The sequence below is a fragment of the Lates calcarifer genome, linkage group LG14 (genome assembly GCF_001640805.2).
Source record: "Lates calcarifer isolate ASB-BC8 linkage group LG14, TLL_Latcal_v3, whole genome shotgun sequence".
Taxonomy (NCBI): domain Eukaryota; kingdom Metazoa; phylum Chordata; class Actinopteri; family Centropomidae; genus Lates; species Lates calcarifer.
The window spans coordinates 712,176-737,826 of record NC_066846.1 but is presented as its reverse complement, the minus strand read 5'-3'; the positions used below and the strand labels follow the sequence as shown (position 1 = coordinate 737,826).

General features: G+C 40.0%; 1 protein-coding gene across 11 annotated transcripts; it reads left to right on the top strand.

Moving 5' to 3' along the window:
• Window positions 1-519: 519 nt before the first annotated feature.
• muc3a (mucin 3A, cell surface associated) lies at window positions 520-25,651 on the top strand. Of its 11 annotated transcripts, none has more exons than XM_051075557.1 (15): window positions 520-688; window positions 4,691-5,881; window positions 6,596-7,048; window positions 8,774-9,487; window positions 9,616-9,731; window positions 10,202-10,266; window positions 10,469-10,514; window positions 10,604-10,659; window positions 19,153-19,274; window positions 19,500-19,559; window positions 21,614-21,785; window positions 22,874-23,035; window positions 23,358-23,452; window positions 24,484-24,689; window positions 24,781-25,651. In XM_051075557.1, the coding sequence occupies exons 1-15, from the start codon at window positions 625-627 to the stop codon at window positions 24,823-24,825; spliced, it is 3,567 nt and encodes a 1,188-aa protein (XP_050931514.1). In that variant the 5' UTR covers window positions 520-624; the 3' UTR covers window positions 24,826-25,651. The 11 variants fall into 11 exon arrangements, with proteins under 11 accessions (XP_050931514.1, XP_050931511.1, XP_050931505.1 ...); XM_051075554.1 differs by having other exon boundaries at window positions 6,596-7,201; window positions 8,411-9,487; XM_051075548.1 differs by having other exon boundaries at window positions 6,596-7,201; window positions 7,322-9,487.

The following is a 25,651-nucleotide window of genomic DNA, read 5'->3' as shown; positions in this document are numbered from 1 at the left end:
TGTATCTGTTCAGCACAGCAGACAAACTGACAGTAACAGAACTAAAAGAGAGTTAATATTGGACTTATTTTCATCAGGTGGACACAAACACCACTCCAGATAAATGATACTGTTGCTCTCTATGTGCTGGAAATGTAAAAAAGCAACTGTTTGTAGATAGTTCAGCATCACCTTAAACTAATATGTCAAAGAACAGTTATTTGAAGTTTAGGTATTCATTAAATACAAAATGTAAGAGTTTTATGGGGGAAAAACTGGAATAGAGAGAGTGACTGCCCTTTCTCCCATCCTCTGCAGTGACTGAATGATTATACCTGGAGTGTAAAAGAATGTGGTTGAGATACGTGAAGGACGATGTGTAATAAACCTGCATTATGTTCAGGTGGCTTTGTATGACAGTTGCTCCTCTTATCTTAGTCAATCCCACTATCTGTGGGGTTTCTTCATACCTTGAACTTGGGTGGGTGTGTTAAGAAAGAACTAACCCACTGAAGTCATCCACTTTACAAAAGTGTACATAGTGCACTGTGATAAACACATATGTGGCCATTTCACAGTTTCTTCATCTGGATTTGAGCATTTTGTGTCATTCATCACACACTGTTGCTGGGATATAATCTGGTTATGGCATTTTCTTCACATCTCCTGATTATCTCTGCTTTCCTCATCTGCTTATGTCCTGCTGATGGTAAGATATATGAGAATTTTTCACCCATAAAAATCTAATTTTTCCAGGTAGGAATAGGGCTAAATCAACATTTTATTAATGTTGACACGTCTTTCTTTAATTTTTGTAATGTCCACTACAAAGGATGTCACTTTAAGTGTAAAATGTCTTTAATATCTCTATAATAGATTTCCCCATTACTACTGTGGCTGGGGCAACAGGCACTGTTCAGATGCATGTAGCTGCCACACCAGAAAAAGAAAAATGGGAAAATTTTGTTGTCATATCAATGTGTTTCTCACATTATAACAAGACATTTCCACCTTGACATCTGTCACTATCACTGAAGGTGATGCAGGTGTGCTCTCTGTCGCTGTCTCTTGCTACATTGAATTTATAATGAAATGAAATCTAGCAATGACAGTGCTTAACATCCTCAGCACTAAAATGCCCTCAGCACCCAGCTGTTTTTTCCACTGTGCTCACAGTTCTTTCATTTGAAATAGTTTCCCTCTCTCACAGAATGATCCATTGCTGAGATTTCCCTGGTGTTTGTGTCTTAGTAGTTACATAATCAATTTATTAATTTTTTAAATAATCTAAAAGATGTTTCCTGGGGACACCCATGTAGTGGAGAGAATATTACAGGAAAACTAATAATAAGAATTCATTAAAACATTTTCTCTTAATGTTGATAAAACCTCAGTCTAGCATGTTGGAAATTTGTAGTGCAGAGAATTATAATGATTATAGATATTAATATTTTATTGGACTGACATAATGTCCAAAATCATCCTACAGTTTCCACATTATTACCCTCAAATGAACTTTTAACATGTTTAATTTCCATTTTCATTTAATCATTTAGCAGACACTTTTATCCCAAGTGATGTACAAGTGAGAGACAACACTAAAACTTCAGAGCAGCGTGAACACCTTGAAGTAAATATTAAATGCTAAATTTATAAGAAAAGGACAAGGAAATAAATTAAAGAAATGCTATTTAAGCATGTTAGGGTGTTGAATGTGTTAGGAGAGGAGGAGCTCTCAGAGGAGTTGAGTCCTCAAAGATTGTTGAAGGTAGAGAGGAGCACTCCTGCCCTGACAGTATCTGGGAGATCATTTCACCATCAGGGAACCACAAACCAGAACTAGACTGAGAATGCCTTATGTGCAGGGGTGGTGATGCCATCCTTGGAAGAACACAACAGCTGAGAGGGAGCAGGAGCCTGTATGACTGAGTTCAAGTAGATAGTGCATACCCATAGGTCTCTCTGTAGGAGACTTGAATTTGATTCAGGCAGTCATGGGTAGCCAGTGGAGGTCAATGAGCAGCACAATGACATGTGACCTTTTAGGTTGATCAGAGACCAGATTGTGGATAATTTGCAATGTTTTCACTGTGCACAAAGGGAGAAGGAGAGTTTGGTAGTGTGCTGAGAATGATTTTTTATGTAAAGCAGCACAGCTGGGAGGCAGATGCAACATCATCATCAAACAAGACACCCAGGTTTCTCATGACCTGGGTTGGGGTGAGAGATGAACAGGTGATGATATTGTGAAGGTTGGCCGGGTTGACTAAGAGTTCAGTCTTAGAGAGGTTCAGTTGAAGGTGGCTTTTCATCATCCATGTGGATGATGGTGGAAGTCGAGATTCACACAGAGACCATGGGGTTATCTGGCAGGGAACGACAGGTACAGTCAGGTGTTGTCTGTGTGGCAGTGCTACAACAAGCCTTGTTGACCTGTCAAAAATGACCTCTGTGGAGAGTGAAGATGTGAGCCTCAGTCAGAGAGCAACCCTCGAAATCACCACTAAATTGCTTTCCCGGTGTTGACAAACATTATTGCTGCCTGGATTATGTTCAGAGGCAACTTTACATACATTTATGTACCACAGCAGGACCACAGGGAAGGATGGTGCCCACACAGAGTTCAGGACTTTGACACCAGTGATTGGAATTCAAATTTGTGGTTAGGTTTAAGCAACAAAAGCACTTTGGTTGAAGACTGGGAAAGACCATGGATCCAGTTAATGTCATGTAATGTCATGAGCTTGAAGTGACGTCTTTGGTTCACTGCTTGCTACTGATTGAAGTACACATGTTTTTACTAAGGTGTCGGAAAATGATTCGCTTAAAAGTTGAGCAATGCATTAACTTGAATTTTTTGGTGAAACTGAACAGCAGCCGAATCTTTTCGTACATTGTATGGGGAACACTGCATGTTTGAATGGCACAAAAGATTTTGTGAAAGCAGAGAGGATGTCCAAGACAATGAACTTTCTGGGTGTCCATGCACATCAAAAACTTCTGAATACATTCAACAAATTGAAGAAATTGTTAGAAATGATCCACAACTCAGTACAAGAATGACAGCAGAAATGGTCTCCATTGACCCAAAACGTCCCAAAACGTCTGACTCCTGATCAAAAGGAAAAACACACGCAAATTTGTGGAAACCCAAATTTTTATTACATGCGATGAAACTTCTTCTTTCAGTACAATCCTGAGACAAAATGGCAGTCACTGCATTGGAAATCACCATCTTAGACTTAGACTTAGACAGACTTTATTTGTCATTCAGATTAACACTGTACAGTGCACATCAGAACGAGATTTCGTTGCATTGGCTTTGAGTAGTGCAGAAATAAAACAGAAGCCAGTGTTGTACATAAAAATAGAATGGTGCAAAAAATAAATAGGTATATAAAAAACAGATATATATAAAATACTATAAAAATATAGAATATATTAAATATATTGCATATGTGTTGTTATTGCACAGCAAAAGTACTAGAACTCCTGAGTATGGAGCAGTCCAGTGGAGCAGTCCTTGTGTAGGTGCATATAGGTGTGTGCGGATGTGTGAGGGAGGGTGGGGGGATTTTATTTTGAGTTCAACAGTCTTATGGCTTCCGGGAAGAAGCTGTTATTGAACCTGGCTGTTCTGCTCTGAAGGCTGCAGAATCTCTTTCCAGAGGCCAGCAGCGAGAACAGTCCATAGTGGGGGTGGGAGGGATCTGTACTGATGTTATGGACCCTGGTCAGGCAGCCTTTTTTTGCAGTGTCCTGAATGGGAGGGAGTGCAGTCCCAATGATTTTCTCTGCTGTCCACACCACCCTCTGCATGGACTTCCAGTCAAAGGCACTGCAGGCTTCTGACCAGACAGAGATGCAGCTGGTCAGTATGCTCTCTATAGTGCCTCTGTAGAAGGTGGTGAGAATTGAAGGGGGGAGGTGAGCTATCCTCATCTGGCGCAGAAAGTGCATGCACTTCTGAGCTCTCTTTACGAGAGCTCTGGTGTGATGGAACCAGGTCAGTGTCTGTTATCTGTACCCCCAGGAACTTGGTGCTGCTGACTATCTCCGCTGCTGTGTCATTGATGAGGAGTGGTGTGTGACTGGTCTGGCTTCTCCTGAAGTCGATGATGATGCCTTGGTTATGTTGACATTCAGGGCCACGTTGTTGATTTTACACCAGTCCACCAGTTGTTGATGTTTCACCTCCTCTCTGTAGGCCAGGTCGTTGTTGTCCAGGATAAGGCCCACTACTGTCGTGTCTTCTGCAAACTTCACAATGTGGTTAGTAGGGCCTGGCGCAGCAGTCGTGGATCATCAAGGTGAACAGCAGCAGACTCAGGATGCAGTCCTGAGGGGAGCTGGTGCTCAGGGAGATGACACTGGAGACGTTGTTGCTCACCTGTACAGACTGAGGTCTGTGGCAGGTCAACAAGGGGGATGCATTTCAGTCATTTTTGTCAAGTCATTTAGCCCCCCTGATTATAACTACAGCCTCCAGTGCGACTAGAATTGCACAAGTTTTCCTGTCAAAGTCTGTGCTACATATTCAGAATATTTCAGTAGTGGCAGATGTCTCTTTTGACCACCCTGCATACATTTTTCCACACACCTTTGTGTGTATAAACAATGTGTTCTCACCTTCGAGCTCATATTTGAAAACCAATCTAACCCAGACTTTAATTAGAAAACATTAATCTCTTTGACTACTTTCTTTTCCCAGAATATTTCTCAATCCGTGAACAACAGTGGTCTAAAATCTCTGCACCTGGACAGACTGCTGGAAATGATTCAGTGAAATCTAAGCATGCTGAGACAACCATAGTACCTGAACAAACTGTTCAAACTAACAGTTTGAACGGCAACGAAGTAACATCTGAGCCTGCTGGAACCACCAGAGTTTCTGAATCAACCACTCCAACCAATTTAGTACCATCTGAACCTGCTGAGAAAACACCAGCAGTTGAGGCAACTAGTCCAACACACCCTTCTGAGACGACCACAGTACCTGAATCCACAGCTCAGACTAAAATATTAACATCACAGCCTACAAAAACCACTTCACTATCTCAGTCTACACCTGTAACTGACACAGTAACTTCTAATCCTACTAACATCACCTTGGTACCTGAAGAAACCAATACAACTAATTCAGTAACATCTGATCCTAGTGAGACCACTTCACTACCTATACTTACAGATTCAACAACATCTGAGCCTGTCAGTACCACAGCAGTTTCTCAATCAATCAGTCCAACTGTTCCAGTTACATCTGATCCTAGTGAGACCACTTCACTACCTATACCTACGGATTCTACAGATACAGCAACATCTGAGCCTGCCAGTACCACCACGTTTTCACAATCCATCAGTTCAACTGTTCCAGTTACAGCCGATCCTAGTGAGACCACTTCACTACCTTTACCTACAGGTTCTACAAATACAGTGACATTTGAGCCAACCAGTACCACCATGGTTTCTCAATCAATCAGTCCAACTGTTCCAGTTACATCCGATCCTAGTGAGACTACTTCACTTCCTTTACCTCCAGATTCTACAAATACAGTGACATTTGAGTCTACCAGTACCACAGTGATTTCTCAATCAACCAGTCCAACTGTTCCAGTTACATCCGATCCTAGTGAGACCACTTCACTACCTTTACCTACGGATTCTACAGATACAGCAACATCTGAGCCTGCCAGTACCACAGCGGTTTCTCAATCAATCAGTCCAACTGTTCCAGTTACATCTGATCCTAGTGAGACTACTTCACTACCTATACCTACAGATTCTACAGATTCACCAACATCTGAGCCTGTTAGCACCACCACCACAGCTTCTCAATCAGTCAGTCCGACTGTTCCAGTTACAGCCGATCCTAGTGAGACCAGTTCACTACCTTTACCTACAGGTTCTACAAATACAGTGACATTTGAGCCAACCAGTACCACCATGGTTTCTCAATCAACCAGTCCAACTGTTCCAGTTACAGCCGATCCTAGTGAGACCACTTCACTACCTTTACCTACAGGTTCTACAAATACAGTGACATTTGAGCCAACCAGTACCACCATAGTTTCTCAATCAATCAGTCCAACTGTTCCAGTTACATCCGATCCTAGTGAGACCACTTCGCTACCTGTTTCTACAGATTCACCAACATCTGAGCCTGCCAGTACCACCACAGTTTCTCAATCAATCAGTCCAACTGTTCCAGTTACAGCCGATCCTAGTGAGACCACTTCACTACCTATAGCTACGGATTCTACAGATACAGCAACATCTGAGCCTGCCAGTACCACCACGTTTTCACAATCCATCAGTCCAACTGTTTCAGTTACATCCGATCCTAGTGAGACCACTTCACTACCTTTACCTACGGATTCTACAGATACAGCAACATCTGAGCCTGCCAGTACCACCACGTTTTCACAATCCATCAGTCCAACTGTTTCAGTTACATCCGATCCTAGTGAGTCTACTTCACTACCTATACCTACAGATTCTACAGATTCACCAACATCTGAGCCTGTTAGCACCACCACCACAGCTTCTCAATCAGTCAGTCCGACTGTTCCAGTTACAGCCGATCCTAGTGAGACCACTTCACTACCTTTACCTACAGGTTCTACAAATACAGTGACATTTGAGCCAACCAGTACCACCATGGTTTCTCAATCAATCAGTCCAACTGTTCCAGTTACATCTGATCCTAGTGAGTCTACTTCACTACCTATACCTACAGATTCTACAGATTCACCAACATCTGAGCCTGTTAGCACCACCACCACAGCTTCTCAATCAGTCAGTCCGACTGTTCCAGTTACATCTGATCCTAGTGAGACCACTTCACTACCTATAGCTACAGATTCTACAGATACAGCAACATCTGAGCCTGCCAGTACCACCATGTTTTCACAATCCATCAGTCCAACTGTTCCAGTTACATCTGATCCTAGTGAGACCACTTCACTACCTTTACCTACGGATTCTACAGATACAGCAACATCTGAGCCTGCCAGTACCACAGCGGTTTCTCAATCAATCAGTCCAACTGTTCCAGTTACATCTGATCCTAGTGAGTCTACTTCACTACCTATACCTACAGATTCTACAGATTCACCAACATCTGAGCCTGTTAGCACCACCACCACAGCTTCTCAATCAGTCAGTCCGACTGTTCCAGTTACAGCCGATCCTAGTGAGACCAGTTCACTACCTTTACCTACAGGTTCTACAAATACAGTGACATTTGAGCCAACCAGTACCACCATGGTTTCTCAATCAATCAGTCCAACTGTTCCAATTACAGCCGATCCTAGTGAGACCACTTCACTACCTTTACCTACAGGTTCTACAAATACAGTGACATTTGAGCCAACCAGTACCACCATGGTTTCTCAATCAATCAGTCCAACTGTTCCAGTTACATCTGATCCTAGTGAGTCTACTTTACTACCTATACCTACAGATTCTACAGATTCACCAACATCTGAGCCTGTTAGCACCACCACCACAGCTTCTCAATCAGTCAGTCCGACTGTTCCAGTTACAGCCGATCCTAGTGAGACCAGTTCACTACCTTTACCTACAGGTTCTACAAATACAGTGACATTTGAGCCAACCAGTACCACCATGGTTTCTCAATCAATCAGTCCAACTGTTCCAGTTACATCTGATCCTAGTGAGACCACTTCACTACCTGTATCTACAGATTCTACAAATACAGCAACATCTGAGTCTGCCAGTACCACCATGGTTTCTCAATCAATCAGTCCAACTGTTCCAGTTACATCTGATCCTAGTGAGTCTACTTCACTACCTATACCTACAGATTCTACAGATTCACCAACATCTGAGCCTGTTAGCACCACCACCACAGCTTCTCAATCAGTCAGTCCGACTGTTCCAGTTACATCTGATCCTAGTGAGACCACTTCACTACCTATAGCTACAGATTCTACAGATACAGCAACATCTGAGCCTGCCAGTACCACCATGTTTTCACAATCCATCAGTCCAACTGTTCCAGTTACATCTGATCCTAGTGAGACCACTTCACTACCTTTACCTACGGATTCTACAGATACAGCAACATCTGAGCCTGCCAGTACCACAGCGGTTTCTCAATCAATCAGTCCAACTGTTCCAGTTACATCTGATCCTAGTGAGTCTACTTCACTACCTATACCTACAGATTCTACAGATTCACCAACATCTGAGCCTGTTAGCACCACCACCACAGCTTCTCAATCAGTCAGTCCGACTGTTCCAGTTACAGCCGATCCTAGTGAGACCAGTTCACTACCTTTACCTACAGGTTCTACAAATACAGTGACATTTGAGCCAACCAGTACCACCATGGTTTCTCAATCAATCAGTCCAACTGTTCCAATTACAGCCGATCCTAGTGAGACCACTTCACTACCTTTACCTACAGGTTCTACAAATACAGTGACATTTGAGCCAACCAGTACCACCATGGTTTCTCAATCAATCAGTCCAACTGTTCCAGTTACATCTGATCCTAGTGAGTCTACTTTACTACCTATACCTACAGATTCTACAGATTCACCAACATCTGAGCCTGTTAGCACCACCACCACAGCTTCTCAATCAGTCAGTCCGACTGTTCCAGTTACAGCCGATCCTAGTGAGACCAGTTCACTACCTTTACCTACAGGTTCTACAAATACAGTGACATTTGAGCCAACCAGTACCACCATGGTTTCTCAATCAATCAGTCCAACTGTTCCAGTTACATCTGATCCTAGTGAGACCACTTCACTACCTGTATCTACAGATTCTACAAATACAGCAACATCTGAGTCTGCCAGTACCACCATGGTTTCTCAATCAACCAGTCCAACTGTTCCAGTTACATCTGATCCTACTGAGACCACTTCACTACCTATAGCTACAGATTCTACAGAGACAGTAACATCTGAGCCTGCTGGAACCACCACAGTCTCTGAATCAACTGGTCCAACCATTTCAGTAACATCTGAACCTGCTGTGACAACCACAGCACCTGAACCATCAACCACACAGCCTGCCGAGACATCTGAATCTACAGGTTCTACAGATACAGTAACATCTGTGACTGCTGGCACAACTTTAATATCTGAATCGACTAATCCCAGTCCAACCAACACAGTAACATCTGAATCTGCTGAGACCACAACATCAACTGAGGCAACCTCTCACCCACCACTTACTCAACCAAGTGGACCACCATCATCACCTCCAACAGAACCAACCACAACATCAACCATAACACCAACTAACTTACCAACTGTAAGACCAACCATACCATCAACCAAACCACCAACTGATTTGCCAGCCACACTACCAACAACACCACCTGCTACACCAACGACTCAAACAACCACTAAACCATTCACAACAGCAGAGTCGTATAAGTGCCAAAATGGTGGATATTTCAATGGATTTAACTGCACATGTCTTGCTGGATTTAGTGGAAAGCTTTGCCAATACGTTGAAATGGTTGAACCAGGTACTGACAAATTAATACAAGCTCTGTCATTTTAGTTGCAAATAAAAGTTACTGAGCACAATTTTGCAGTCAGTTATTATCCTAAATTGTTCATTTATGGTGTCCAATACATTTCAATTTCTTTGCAGATGCACTCAACAGGTCAGTCCTGGTTCATGTGGAGATCAATCAGCAATTTAATGACAAATATGACGACAAAACATCATCCGAATACAAAGAGTTTGTTGGAAACTTCACAGATCAGGTAAATTAATTGAATGAGATATTGTGGATTACAGCAACCTAGGTAATGGACACACCCAGTCAGTAATTCCAACATATAGCAACCTTTATGCTATCATTTCACTTTTGCAGTATATTGTGTAACATCTGGAATTTTACATGACTATCTGTGTGGTGACTGGAAGAAAAGCAAGAGAGGCAAATCTGCAATTTTTAAACACACTAGGCTTTTCAGTTTAGCTTTAATGACTACTATAAATTAATACACCATGCAGCCAGAGGGTTTATTGCCAAAGAGTTTGTCTTGTTGAAACAATAGTAAGATAAAAGCCGCTATAATATTGTTTCATTTCCAACTCCAAAAGGCCTTGGTACTAGGTCCGCGGTAAATGGCCAAAATAGCAGAGAAATTTTAGCAAAAGAGGAACTCCTTCTGAAAAGCAAAATGGTGATTATGACTGGACACACTGTGTTATGCTGTTACCATTTCAGATGAAGACATATTACCAGAAAAAGAACATAGCGAACTTTAAAGGAGTGGTAGTAACCAGTGTCAGGTAATGTATTTATTGTTATCACTGTATTCTGCTATGCATTAAAAACACAGTAATGGTCATCCCAATGAACATAGAGAAATTATTTTGTTTGTACAGAATGTTTCTGTTTTAATGAAACACTGTTAAAAATTGACTAATTTTAGTTAGTTCTAGTTTTTTTTTTTTTTTTAATTACACTTTCTCTCTTGTTCTTTTTTCTTAGCCGTGGACGCCCTTTAGTCAGATTGTCAGATAATGCTGTGGAAGAGGTAAAGCAATTCAGACAACTTTCCAGCAAAATACTCAATCAGAGATCAGATAGTAATGCTAGCCATTAATTGTTTTATCTTTATTTCAGATGACATTATCAACTGAAGCTGTTGCTATCTACAGTATCACATCAAGAGCTGACAGGTAATAACAGACACCTTTAAGGATCTTACACTGATAACATCCAAATCAAGTTATTTGACACATTAGCATGCATATTGTAATACATATATAAGTATACTGATTAAATTTAATTCAATTCAATTTTATTTATACAGCACCAAATCACAGCAGAAGTTATCTCAAGGCACTTTTTATATAGAGTCTAGACCGTACTCTTTGGATTAGTATAATTACAGAGAGACACCCAACAGTTCCCACAGTGGCAAGGAAAAACTTCCTTTTGAGAGGCAGAAACCTCGAGCAGAACCAAACTCAGGGTGGGCAGCCATCTGCCTCGACTATCAAAAATACAAAAGAGGTAATAATAATAGTGACAAAGTCCTAAATGCAATAGTGGCAGTAATACAAGAAGCAGTACTAATAATTTCTAAATAGGAGCAGCAGGAGGCTTGTCATCACAGATCAGACTCTATAGCTCTGGAAATACCTGCAGAAAGAGTGACAGAAGAGAGAGAGACAAAAGAACACAAAACTATGGGAAAGGGAAGATATCGAGTTAGTAACATGTATTTATGGGATATGAATCCATACTGAGAGAGAGATAGAGAGAGAAAGAGAGAAGCTTGGTGCATCATGGAAAATCCCATCATGGTGCCTGACCATTAAGAGCTTTGTAGGTGAGGAGAATTTTAAATTCTATTCTGGATTTGACAGGGAGCCAATATAGAGAAGCTAACACAGGAGAAATATGGTCTCTTTCTAGTTCCTCTCAGTAATTGTGCTGCAGCATTTTAGATCAACTGCAGAGTCTTTAGAGACTTGTTGGGGCAGCCTGATAATAATAAATTACAATAGTCCAGCCTGGAAGTAGCAAATGCATGGACTAGTTTTTCAGCATCCTTTTGAGACAGAAAGTGTCTGATGTTGGTAATATTACGCAGATGAAAGAAGGCAGTCCTGGAAGTTTGTTTTATGTGGGAGCTAAAGGACATACATCCTAATCAAAGATAACTCCAAGATCCTTTACAGTGGGGCTGGAGGCCAGGGCAATGCCATCTAGCATAACTACATCATTATAAAATGTATTTCTGAGGTGTTCGGGGCCAAATACAATAGCTTTGGTTTTGTCTGAGTTCAGCAGTATAAAATTGCTGGTCATCCAAGTCTTAATATCCCTAAGGCTTGCCTGAAGTTTGGCTAACTGATTGGTTTCACTAGGCGTCAGTGACTGAATCTAGTTGTGTATCATCTGCATAACAATGGAAGTTTATGGTGTGATGTTGCCCAAGGGAAGCATATACAAGGTGAATAGAATTGGTCCAAGCACTGACCCTTGTGGAACTTCATGTCTGACTTCTTCGTACATTGAGGAATTGTCATGAACATGTACAAACTGAAGCCTATGAGAGAGATCAGACTTAAACCAGTTTAGTGTGGTTACTTTAAAGTTTAAAGTAAAAATATAATGCCCCAGTGTCTGTAAAAGAATGTGATGGTCAGTGGTATCAAAGGCAGCACTAAGATCTAGCAAGACAAATACAGAGGCAAGTCCGTTGTCTGATGCGATTAGGAGGTCATTAGTAACTTTCACAAGTGCACAAGTGATTACAGCTACTTTAAAAGATTGTGGCACATAGCCTGTTAATAAGGACAGATTAATCATATCCAGTACAGAGTTACTAATTAAGGGTAAATCTTCCTTAAGCAGGCTGGTTGGGATTTGGTCTAAAAGACAGGTCGAAGGTTTGGATGAAGAAATAATTGAAGTGAGCTGGTGGAGGTAAATGGGAGAGAAACAGTCTAGATTAGGTTGTACAGCTGTTTCTAGGGGTCCTGTGTTTTGACTTAACTCAAAGGTGGTTGAGGGCAGGAGGTGGTGAATTTTGTCTCCAATAGTTCAAATTTTATTATTAAAGAAGCTCATGAAATCATCACTACTGAGAGTTATAGTAATACATGGATCAGCTGTGACTCTCTGTCAGCCTGGCTACTTTGCTGAAAAGAAACCTGAGTAATAGTATAGCTCTGGCATTACAGAGGGCCTTCTTATACATTTTAAGACTGCCAGGCTAAGTGGGATTCCTCCAGTTTGGTGGTGCGCCATATTCTTTCAAGTTTCTGTGCTGTTTGTTTTAGAACATGGGTTCAAGAGTTAAACCATGGAGCTAGCCTCTTTTGCTTTATTGCTTTTTTAGGGGGGCAATAGAGTCTAAAGTTGTACGCAGTGAGTCTGCAATGCTGTCTACTAACAAAGCTAGTATAGGAGTCTTCTGTTAAATTTTGATATGGCAACGAAATTAGGGCATAAGGAATCTAGTCCTTGAATTTAGCTACCGCACTATCAGAAAGATTTCTAGTAAGGGTATTTTTGCCTGTTGAGACGTAGTCCAGCAATGGGAATTCAAAAGTAATTAAAGCTGCAAGCAGCATTGAATGGGCCCCTGCACCCCAGCACCTGTCGGGGGACCTGTGGTAGAGGGGTTGTTGCAGGTCGTATGACATGCTTCCGCACCCACGTGACCACCGGACATAGAACAAATGAGTCAAAAGTCACTTACTGCTTCCATCAGTTGTGTGTTTCCATCACAGATGGAGGCAGCCACCTGCACAGATAAGCAGGGGCTCAAGCCTCTTTCCTTTTGGCTTCAGACTTGACAAGTACTCTCACTGCTTTCTGACCAAATGTGAAATAGATCTGATTTCGTGGTATGGCATGACTATACCTGTCCTGTATACGGGAATGTAAATGTTTTCAGGACAGGCCTGTTGTCAAACTTCAGAATTTGGGGCAGATTGGACAAAGTATGTTTGAGCTAAAGCAAGTTAAATGTAACTTCCTGTCTCATGGTGAGACACTGAATTTTGAGGTGCCACCACAGCCACGCCTCTCGATATTCTGTAAATCTGTAAATAAGTTTTAATCACAAGCTCATTAGGGTATCCTGACCTAGGTTGAGGTCAATATGATGAAATCTATGTATGTCTATATAATCAATGTCCCAAAATGGCAAAAAACAAGCAAAATTGTATTATTAAAATCAAAATGGCTGACTTACTGTTGGTTGACATTTATAGATTTTTTTGTACATCGGGACATGTTACATATGCTCCAACATAATGCTACAACAAACTAAGCCTATTGTGTGAACACTTTTTAAAGCTCCCGGGGTGTGCTATAGAGCATCGCCCTCCCATGAGACTCCTAAAATACGTAAAATTTCACCAGGTCTGACACCTGTACAAAGTTTCTGTTTTGGCCCTCAAAAAAGTGATTTATTTGTCTCGATAATAATAACAATTAAAGCTGCGAGCAGCATTGAACGGGCCCTCACACCCTGCGCCCGTCGGGGAAGTGGCGACCGCAGGAAACTGGCAACGCAGGTCGTGGGGCATACACTGGCGTAACAGTTCCCACTTCTGAGATGTACTGAAGTGTCCCCACAGCATAATATTCCCACCACTGCGTTTCACTACGGAGACGCTGTTCTTCGGGTGGTATGCCTCTGCCCTCTTCCTCCAAACAGGCAGTGTCTCTATGGCCAAAGAGCTCTAGTTTTGTCTCATCTGACCAAAGGACATGCTTTCAGTATGCATAATCTTTCTCCAGGTTGTCCTTGACTCCCTTGGAGTTCTTCTTGGTCTGCAAGCTCACAGTCCGTTCCCGTACAGAGCTCTAATAATTATCTTCTTTGAAGCTACAATTCCTTACTTAGCTAAGTCATTCACTAGTGTCTTGGCAGTGTTTATGGGGTCTATAGACAGGTCTCTCACTGGTTTTCTTTCCAGGGTCATTGAAATCTTTCGCTTCCTACCTCTGCCAGGCTTGTTCTTTACTGTGTGGCTCTCTGAATTTCTCGGTGACACTTCTCATTTGAGTTCTTGACCCTTGGAAATGCTGTGATAACTTTGTATATCCTTCTCCTGCTTCCTGAGCATCGACAATTCTTTTTTTCAAGTCTACAGAGATTTCTTTTGTTTTTGGCATGATGCTTTCTCAAGTGACAGCTCAAATCTTTACTGAAGTGTTTATACTGCATGTAAATTGGGAGATAAAATTCAGTTTTAACTTGAGTTTACAAGTTTTGAGTAAAAGCAGTTTTGTTTTTTGTAATAGTTCAGTTATTGCGTGCATATATAAATAATTTATGCTTAAACAAGGCTTACAATGAAGTGATTTGAACAGTGAATTGCTCATCTGCCTAAAGTCAGGGCGAAGCCACTAACCAGCTGTAGGGATGGGTATCATTAGGATTTTATCTTTATCCATACAGACCCCTATCAGTCCAGCTCAGACTGTTATTGGTTTAAGAGAGTGTAGTTTACAGCAATTTGCAAAATTTGGAGATTAGTGACAAACTAACCAGTTAGACTACATACAGACAAGCTTTCATTTTAGCTGTTAGTAATAGTTTGCCATGAGCTTAACCAGCGTGCTGTGCTTTGTGTTAAACATGTCATGAGACTGTGGACAACGCTGAAAATATTACTTTACTAACTGCTGGCCGAACAGGTGGTTTGACAAAGAAAAAGTAAAGGCCAGCAGCTTTTACTTTTCAATGCACTTGTTGTCAACTTGCGTGGCTTATATTCAGCTGGTTTACCTCGACCCCGGTGGACGTAGACGTGCACTTTTCCTGTCACTGTGAAACATGAAAATATCAGCTGACCCCATGTGTAATTTCTTAACTGATCAAAACCAAACTTTAAAGACAGTATCAATCCACGCTCACCTATGGTCAAGGGGAGACATATGGGAGAAGATGAGTAGAGAGAGATAGAAAGAAACAGAAAGGGTGATGGAGTATGATTACATGAATTCAAAATAACCTACAATTCCTTCAAATTAATTTGAAGCCAGTTTAAATTTTTGAGCCAGCTTTGACATCTGCAGATATGAGTTTCTGAAAAGGGGCCTGCTGGGGCTGGGTGTGTTGAATAATATCCATTTTCATATCAGAAAAAACACTACATTAAACATTGTCTTAGCTCACTGAGCTGAGGTCAACAGGTAATATAACCAACCTGTGAGGTGGCTCACCCCCATAAGATAAACACATAAATGAACGCTGATATCCTCCTGAGAACCAAGGGAAAAAAGTGTCTTACAATTTCTGTTTTTTTGGGATTTCCTATCTATTTGGGCCAAAAAAAACACCTTACAATTTAAATTTTTTTAAATATATTTTTTATTTTAATTTCACAGCATGTCCATTGTAGAGGACAACAGGACGATATCTGTGTGAAAATAGAACTAAATTTAGAAAACAAGAAAAAAGGAGCAGATTATATCTTTGGCTTGGAAGGGTAACTCCAAATACTTAAGAAAGATAAAGGTGAACAAAATGTCCATTATAAAGGACATAAATGAATGGGCCGGGTCTCAGGAGGATAGAACGGATAATTAAAGGCACATCAGTGACACGGAATGCTATTAAAACTAAACTATAAACTGGTGACTTTAACTGCAAAAGATTTTTATTGATACATTTGAGGTAGAATTTAGTTTTCAATGAGGAAAACACTGTAAGAAACCTGAATTTGTGCCAACAAAAGATTTAAAATAAAAGCTTTTATGCTAATTATTTTCTGTGACATTATTTTTCAGAGCTCAGCATCTGTGACAGCAGCTCTTTGACTGTATTCTCCCTGTGGCATCAGAACATGTTAAAACAGGGTGATCAACTCCTCCTCCCTTCCCCCCTCAAACACACACACACACACACACACACACACACACACACACACACACACACACAGATACCCCCTCCCAAAAACCCATCAGAGAGTAATACAATGGCTCCATCTATAGGATAAAGCAGTGAACTGCTCCAGAACTTGAGAGAATTCTGAGCTGAACGATTTCCAACTTTGACAGGCCAGAACAGGCACACACTTCGACCAAAACTCACAGTTTTCGCAGCAAGTCTTCCTGAAGGCCTTAAGGAGGTCCTGACAACATTTGAAGTGAATCCCGGTCACCCTGCTTGTAACTGCACATCACACTATGAAATATGTCATTTCCTGCTATAAATAGGTAGTGCTACAACAGTTGTATGAATATTGACATATGGATGTGTGCAGTTAGGGACCATTAACAATACTGTACAGTTTGATGCAGTTTGGACAAGGTATGGCTGAAATACAGCAAGTTTAATGCAACTTTCTGTTCCGTGACGAATGATCGAACTTTGAGGGGCCAGAACGGCCACGCCCTTCAATGAAAACTCAAAAGCTTGTACAATTTAACATCGTCCGTGTCTTAATAACGTATTATTAAGTTTTGAAGTCAATCGGATAATGCGTCTCGGAAGAGTTCGTATTCCCACGACCCCTGGAAATGGCCAAAAAGACACAATTTTGTCATCTTCCAGTCAAAATAAAAATACTTTCTGTTGGGTTTAGAATATGGCTCCAAGAGACTTTTTGGTGCATCATGGGATGTTACATACGTGTGCACATTTTCAGATTTTTAGGTTTAAAAAAAATTAAAAATGTAGGTGGCGCTATCGAGGCCATTTTGCCACGCCCATGCTCAAGATCCCTAAATTATGTAATTTTTCGCCGTGCCTGACGCGTCTGCAAATTAATTAATTTAATTTAATAATAATAATAATAATAAACTGAACGAAAATAATTAAAGCTGCAAGCAGCATTGAACAGGCCCTCGCATCCTATGTGCCTGTTGAGGGACCTCTGGCTGCGGGGTTCCCGCAGGTCATACGATGCAGTTCTGCAACTGCATGACCGCCAGACACAGAATGAGTGAGTCAGAAGTCCCTTACTGCCCCCATCAGGTGGTGCTATGACTATACCTGAATATTGGCATGTAGATGTGTTCAGGCCATGACAGTTAGCAAACATGTCAATTTTGGGGCAGATTGGACAGTGCATGCAGGAGTTACAACAACTGACTGTTTAATGGTGAAGCATTGAAATTCGCCATGGCGACACAGTAAGGGTGTCCCATGAAGAGTCACAGTCACCATTATGATCTTAATGCTTGTCTGACCACATTTGAGGTGAATCAGATCAACCCACTTGGATGAAACACATAATTTCCTGTTGCCAATAGGTGGTGCTATGATTATATGTTTATACTATATATATACTATAGATGTATTCAGGACAGGTCTGTTGTCAAACCTGTAAAATTTGGGGCAGATCAGACAATGTATTATCAGACAATGTATTACATCAACTTCCTGGTAAATGGCGAAACATCAAAATTTGCCGTAGAGCCCTAGATATGCCCTTCAACGGAACATATTCACAATAAGGTATCATGAACACAATAGGGTTCTCACATGGTCTGATGCTGTGGTAATCCATGCATCTCACAGCTGGATGCATTGTTCATTCTGAGATGCTTTTCAGCTCACCATTGTTGTAAAGAGTCATTATCTGAGACATTTTGACAACAAATACTTTGCATTTAGAAAAAAACTGCTTACATGATTCTGCAAATACTGGAAAAATTGGCAAAACACTTAGCTGTTGACCCCTACAATCACCTGAGCAAGTGCCAGCCTGCTAGCATGTGTACTGCTGGCTTACCATTATTGTTTAATATTGCCTTTTCAGTATGCAATGATTATTGAAATGAACTGATATTTCATTTAATTGAGCTCATGTTTGAGTTTTGCCTTATTATTTATGTAATACTTTTTGAGTTGGTGGAACTCTCTTTCCACAAAATAAATAACCTGAGTAATAATACAACTGTAATACTGAAATTGGAAAGTTACTTCAATTGAAATTATTCTTAAATGTTCTTTACACAATCTGATTAACTAGAAGGTACAAGGATGAAAGAATCTCTGTACATTGCCAATTTATACTGGTACCACAACAGACAGACAACTGGGGCATGATATGGAAAGATGAGACACACAGTAAGCACTTTTAAATAAGGTGCATCAACAAATGTTAGTTTCTATTCTCACATAAAACATAACAGAGTAGAAACTCTGATGAATATTTCATCTTTTAAAATTCTAATTAGCAGCTATGTTTGAATGAATTCCTATGAAGGGTATAATGTCATCATCCTTTAGAGAAAACACTGGCTTGCTCCAAGTCTTTCTTTTGGTTTTTAACCCATGATAATCATTTTTAATTTGAAAAATTTGCACTGATTACATTCAATGACAGTGAAGTTACTGCTTTGACAACACTAAATAGGGTTGAAACCTAAAAGAAATACAGCAGATTGAGCTTTACTGTTTACTGTTTTTCTCTTTACTGTAGAGAGCAGTATAAATATACAAGCTAGCAGCACCACTGAAAATTACCTACCTTGATCTCCATTTCTCACTACACCCTCATTTCACCTCATATTACAGTGGTCACTTGAGAATCTCTCCTTTTACTAATTACTGGCATATTCATGAGTTTGTTTGTCTCCCAGAAAGTTCTGTTGTTGTCACCAATGCTGCATATTTGTAAAATCATCATGAAAATAATGCAAATAATGAATTACCCATACTTACTCCTATGAAATTCTCTCTGTTTCAGTATTAGTGTCACTCATGATGTGGTTTTGGTAATTCCAAACAATGCCAGCTCTGAACAACAGTATCTGGATGACTTTGAAGCAGTTAAGGAGGCTGTGAATGAGCTTGTTGACTGTACAGGGGGTAAGACACATAATCATGTAAAGTATGCATTGTTGAGAAATCATGAGAATGTCATTCAAATAACTAGTTTTACGAGTTTTATAAACAGCAATAAATCAAAGTTTTAGCTGGTTTAAACTCCTTTTTCCTCTGATCAAAAACTGTTGGACATTTTCTGTTGACAGTCTACATATATATGATGGTATACACACATAATGCAAAGTCATTTTTTCTTCTGTTTTTCAGATTGTCCTTACAATGTCACAGATCAACCCATAGTGAATACAACAGAGGTGGATTTGGGATGTATGTATTCACTGTGTGTGTGTGTGGTGTGTGGTGTGTGTGTGTGTGTGTGTGTGTGTGTGTGAATGAGTGAGTGACTTCTTCACACTTTCGTGACTAGTAATTCATGGCATTCCTTAAAATTCAGTTAATTGTTTTAGTAGATTTTTTGATCAGGTAGGTGTAGAAAGACCTCAGTGAAAAGCTGATAAACCCACAGCCACATGTTTTTGCTTTATAAACTTAATTGCTGTGCTGTGCAGGAGTGAGAGTGAGTTTTCTTCCTAATAGCTGCTATGAGCTGCTACTGGAAAGAGGGCTGATGAAAGCCATGACCACCAGAGATGATCAGTACATGACTGAACAAAGCTTAGCACAAGATCCTCAGTAGATCTACAAATATGATGGCCCAAAACGATTGACTGAATAATTCTTCTAATGTTATTTTTGCAAGTTTGATACAAATACTGAGTAACTTTCACCTTCTCCTGACTACTCAGCTTTTATGTGTCACCAAATTAATTGTCATCCATATAAATAAAACAACCTTGACTTGTGTAACAAATTCACCTAAGTACTGTGTGACGAAGTGTAACTTGCTTTAAACAGTTTAGGTGGTGATTTTTTTTACTTGCCACAGCTGAATGCGCTCAGTGCTGAGATTGCTAGTGTTACTACAACTACTAGTACTACAAACCTGTACAAACCCATATACTCACATACATATATAGATTCTGGGTCAGACTGGGATCTGGGGAGCCTGGAGGCCAGGTCAACACCTTGGGCTCTTTGTCGTGTTCCTGGAGACATTTCTGGGGAGTTTTTGTGGTGTGGTGGGAGCATTATCCTGCGGGTGGAGGCCCCTGACACAGGGGAGTGTTGTTACCATTGGAGGGGTGTGTGCTTCGTTTGTGACAGTATAGGGTGGTACATGACAAAGTAACGTTCAAATGAATGTCAGGACCAAAGGTTCCACAGCGGAGCATTGTGTTATAACAAGATGATTAGTGTTATTCACTTCATCCGCCAGTGGTCATAATGTTATGGCTGATCGGTGTATATGTACCAGACAGTAAACTCAGTGTCCTGTCAATAGGTATTATTCCTGAATCCTTGCTAGTTACAGGTTTTTAGAAAGGTTCCTTACTGCAGTTCAGTTCCTATTTCTGCTATTGTCATAATACAACATGTACAGTAGTTAGTAGATTTTTGTTTATTCATTGTAAAAACACACATAGCATCAAAACAATTATCATGGTTAGCTGAATGAAACACATTGGTTTCACAAGTTATCAGCTTTATGTAGCCAACACCTTAATGTTTGGGGAAGATAATGAAGATTTTTTTTTTAATTTTTTTATTTTATTTTATTTTTTTATTTATGGTTGATTTCCACTTGATCCTGGCATATCATGTTAGTGTGCCCTGCCCAACGCCTGAAATACATTTAGAGGTTCACACCTGGTATATGACGGGTGATTGATAAGTTCTCCATCTAAGGAGAAGGACATATTATATAGCTGTTGACGTTCAACACTTTGAGTGATTATACAGAGAGTTTGAAGTTAAAAACTTATTTGGTATTTCTAAGAAAATGGTCAGCATCGGCCTTTGTGCAGTCATATTTCTATCTTCTATAATGTGGCCACCACATTAAGGGAGTGACACACTTAGCCAGAATATATAGGGTATTATCCTCTGCTTGAAAGATTATTACAGAAAAAGAAGGGTATGTTGACTTACTTAATGATAAAGCCAAGCTTTGATGACCAGCAATATTTCCACATTTCATACTTCTGGGTCTATGGGCAACCCCTTCATATAACACTTATATATATACACTTAAATATATCCAAAGAAATATTTTCACACGCACAATTTTCTTTGTGACTTCTTATTTTACAGTCATATATTACAATCATTTGTATGCATGGTTGTGTTGTTCATTAAAATACACACTCACTGACCTCTTTAGGTACACATACTAACCTGCTAATATAAATATTAAATTGAACATTAAAAGCATCTTATAACAGATATGTTTGAATTCACATTTGACTTCTTTCTCTCACCAGCTGTATGTGAAGAGTTGGTGAACAATCCAGATGTTGCTGAATTCTACGAACCTGTACCTGTTCATGGAGTGATCACATGTGTGACTATATGTAACAGTCTACATTCACGTCCTAAAACATGCTACAATAAGGGAACCTGCAGAGTATACAGGGACGTGGGACCTCTGTGCGAGTAAGCTGTGCTTTATGAACAAAATGGACACATTAGTAGCTCACCTGTTTAAGTGCCTATGTCCTGCTGGGCTGTGAATCCTGCCTGGGCCTTTTGCTGCAAGCCATCCCCTGTCCCCTGCCTTTTCTGTCTCTCCACTGCTGCTGTCCGAACAAAGGCTATGTTTTTCCAAGTTTACTATGTACCATTGTATTCATTGGTATGTACTGCTTCAGGAAATTATACAGCCTTGCACTTACACATTTACAAAAGCTTTATCTGTTAATTTTGTGCCTACTATCAAGCTAACTGCCATAGTTACACAAATTCTGATTGTCTTGCTCTGGAGACGTCATTCAACGTTGATGCATCTGTGTGCTCAATTCAGTTGCTGGTGACACCAGATCCTGTACATACTTACTCCCCTCAGCTCAAATTTAAAAAAAAAAACACTTATAAAATATCCACTAAATCTAGTTTAGTTACTTTATATTATGGTATTAAAGATGCTTGAAGTTAATAAGCACAAATTGTCAATACCAGACCACTTGAAATTAAGTTTTATTCAGAGGTATAGGCTTACCAAATCAACAAAAGATTCAAACTACTTTTTTTGATCTTAATTAAGATGCATTATTCTCAATTGTATTTCAGTACTCCCATTGCACATGTAGAAATGGCATAAACTGAGTGATGGATCTGAAGTAACAAAATAGAGGGAACTGGATGAAATGTAATATTTAGTAGTTTAAAGATGAAAAACCCTTGATGATTAGGTCTTAAAAGTGAACTACTGCCCTGTCTGTGTAGGATGTTAAAGTCATTATAAGTCAGTGGTGGTAAAAAATGTTAGTCAAAGTAAATGTGTAAATCTGTCTAAATTCTAAAGTCTACCACCAAAATACTGATGTATTTTTTTTTAATCCATCAAAGTCACTATGTACAGAATGTGAACATTTCAGACTCCCCCTCCTAATTAATCATCATAATTATCATACATTTTTTACATAATATTTGTGATATTTTTAAACTTTCTTCATATTGACTTGTGGGACTAGTTTTGTGCAGCTGTTCACTATTGGTTTATGTCTTCCTTCTTTCTGTTTCAGGTGTCAAGCTGTGAATTCCACTTGGTACTTGGGCAATGACTGTAGATTCCCTATACAGAGGACTGCTTTCTACGCAGGGCTAAGTGTGACCCTGGCTTTTCTATTGGTGACTATTGGAGCCTTGACTGCACATGTGCTGATCAACAATCACAAGCAAACACAGTAAGCTGTACACTGACATTATTGGCAAAAATGTGTTGTAGCTTTAGAAAATATGATAATGATAATGATAATAACAGCAACAACAAGTAATAAGAACTCTGCAGTTGAAAAAAACAAACAAACACTGATTTGGACACTGATTACCATGGCATTGGTAAAAGCACTGAAGCATTTGGGTCAGCCCATGTACTTGTACTGATTAGTTACCTGTAAGTTTGTAATCATGTTCCTACTTGTTCCTGTATTAACTCCACTGCTGCCTGTAGTATTTAGTACGTTAGGACTAAATTCACATTTGATGTAAGTAAATCTTTGTCTGCAGGAGGAGAGACATTAAAGAGAAGCTGGTGAACCAGTGGTTTAATGAGGACTTTAAGTGGTCCAGATCCAACAGCCCACTTGATGCATATAATGCTGGTAAGTTTATTATACATTTTAGTTTAAATTAATTACTACAGCTCTGAAGACGATCAGAACCACCCTGATACATATTAAACATGTTCAGTATTTATGATTGATCATGTTGTGTGGGGGTAACACAGTGGAGAGCCGAGCACGCTCTGTGCGGATTATCACGTGGTACAGAACGATAGCCAATCAGGAGGTGAGCAAATTGAAAATGGAAGCATAACAAACAAGAGACAGTGTCGTCCGCCATGTTCGGTGTACTCCACAAACAGGATTTTCGATCGTAAATATTGAACACAAAAAAAAAAAAAAAAAAACTGTTAGGTAACACTGGAGAAGGGAAACTGGGTCGTGTATATTGTTGACAAATTATATGTAGATGCAAGTCTTTCACTACCTGATTGTTTTGATCAGTTTATCTCACCACTCATCTGATTGATCCCACCAATGATTTAGGGTTCACAAAGGCATAAGCACCATACCTGTCTAATCCAAACCACTGTGCCCTGTTTTTCAACCCTGATGATATCCACCCATAAGCTGTAACACTTATCTTTTGAGGGTTGGGGGGGCTGAAGCCAGTCTCAGCTGACACTAGATGAGAGGTGGGGAACACGCTGGACAGATCACCTGTCTATCACAGGCTGACATATAGAAACACCACTTATCCTTTGATAAATATAGTATTAGCAGGATTCATGTGATTTGGTGTAGTTAAGCAACTTTACAACACAGTTATCATTTATGACTTATGAGTGATTTCAATATGAATAGCAGCTGAACAGACAGAAACAGAACACTTTTCATAGAGAGCAGGTTTTATGACATTATCCACACAGACCAACACGAGCAGCATTCTGTGACAGTCTCTCAACTTGTCCTGAAAACTATGTTTCTTAATGTCACTTATCCCTTAGTTACTGTTGTATTCATTTGTAAGGCAGAATACATCTGTGTTGATGAGGCAGTTTATAAGCATAAGCAAATGTATTCTGGTGGAATGTGACTTTAATAACCCTTCACTCTTGTGCTATAATTAGGAGGTTACAGAAATCCCTCATTCCCACAAGAAGACTCTGCCAGCCACAGGAAGGATCCAGGTGATTACAGACGACCTGTTGACAACAGACTGCCCAGCTCATCAGTGAGCATGTTCCCCTCTTTGCAAACAGCACCCAGACACGATACTCCACTTTCTAATGGGAATGTGGCTCTGCCCCTCAGAGACCTCTCATCCAACCTGCCAGTCAGTTCAATATCTACAGAAAAACACAGGATCAGTGTTTGTGGTATTTTAGTACATTTCAGTAATTGTCTTTGTTTCATTCTTTCCACAGATGAGGATCAGCAGACCTAGGATCAGGACATCCTGGGATGCCTGAGCTGTGCAGTGAAACTGACTGGATCCTAACTGTTTCTACAAACACATGGCTCCTCAGTTTAATGTCTTTTGCTGCCTTCTAAGCCATTTATACCAGCTGTAGCTGCTTACATTGCTGCTTGATTTATTTTTTGATTTTTTTAAAGTCAAAGTGCTAATATATATATTCAGTATTTATGGTTGTAATGTTCAGTTTTGTTGCCGCTGTTAGAGAGGTATTTTCTCTGTGGTCATTTCAGACACTGCAGTTAGTGGTTAGTGTTGTAATTGGATAGGCAGATATTTACTATGTTTATATATATATACATGAAAGGCTAAACATTAAGAAACACCTCTCAGTTACACTGACCCACCATCCAACTTTAAAACTGGAGACTTCACATGTAACTTTTCAGTTCTCCACAGAGGAACTTTGGGTGTTTTGGGTGGTACTTCCTAGTTCTGTAGGTAGTGAGTCATTATTAAATTAGTAGTTTGCTTTAACAACATCTCGTCCTGACTGAGCAGAACAGAGACACTGACACTGGGACCACATTGGTAAATGAACAGTCCACTACCTTAAACCTAGGAATGGTTTTGTTTGAAATATGAATATTTACTAGGCAAGCACCTTCATGCCTGAAATTTCAAGCAGATTTCAGTTTGGTGAGTGAGTACAGATATCTGTCAGCCAATGATGATAAAAATCTGAGGCAGAAAGAGAGTGGAGGCAGAAGTTAGTGCACAATGATGATTGACTATATTGCAATTTTGCACAATGTTACTTGTTTCGGCCATAATTATTTAGATGTGCTTCATATAAATAAAAAGTGTTCTGCTGTCAAAAA

Coding starts and splice junctions, on each gene's coding strand:
- muc3a (XM_051075547.1), top strand. CDS start 625: ATGGCATTTTCTTCACATCTCCTGATTATCTCTGCTTTCCTCATCTGC. Junction 689..4,690: donor CTGCTTATGTCCTGCTGATG/GTAAGATATATG, acceptor TTCTTTTCCCAG/AATATTTCTCAATCCGTGAA. Junction 10,660..19,152: donor ATCACATCAAGAGCTGACAG/GTAATAACAGAC, acceptor TCTCTGTTTCAG/TATTAGTGTCACTCATGATG.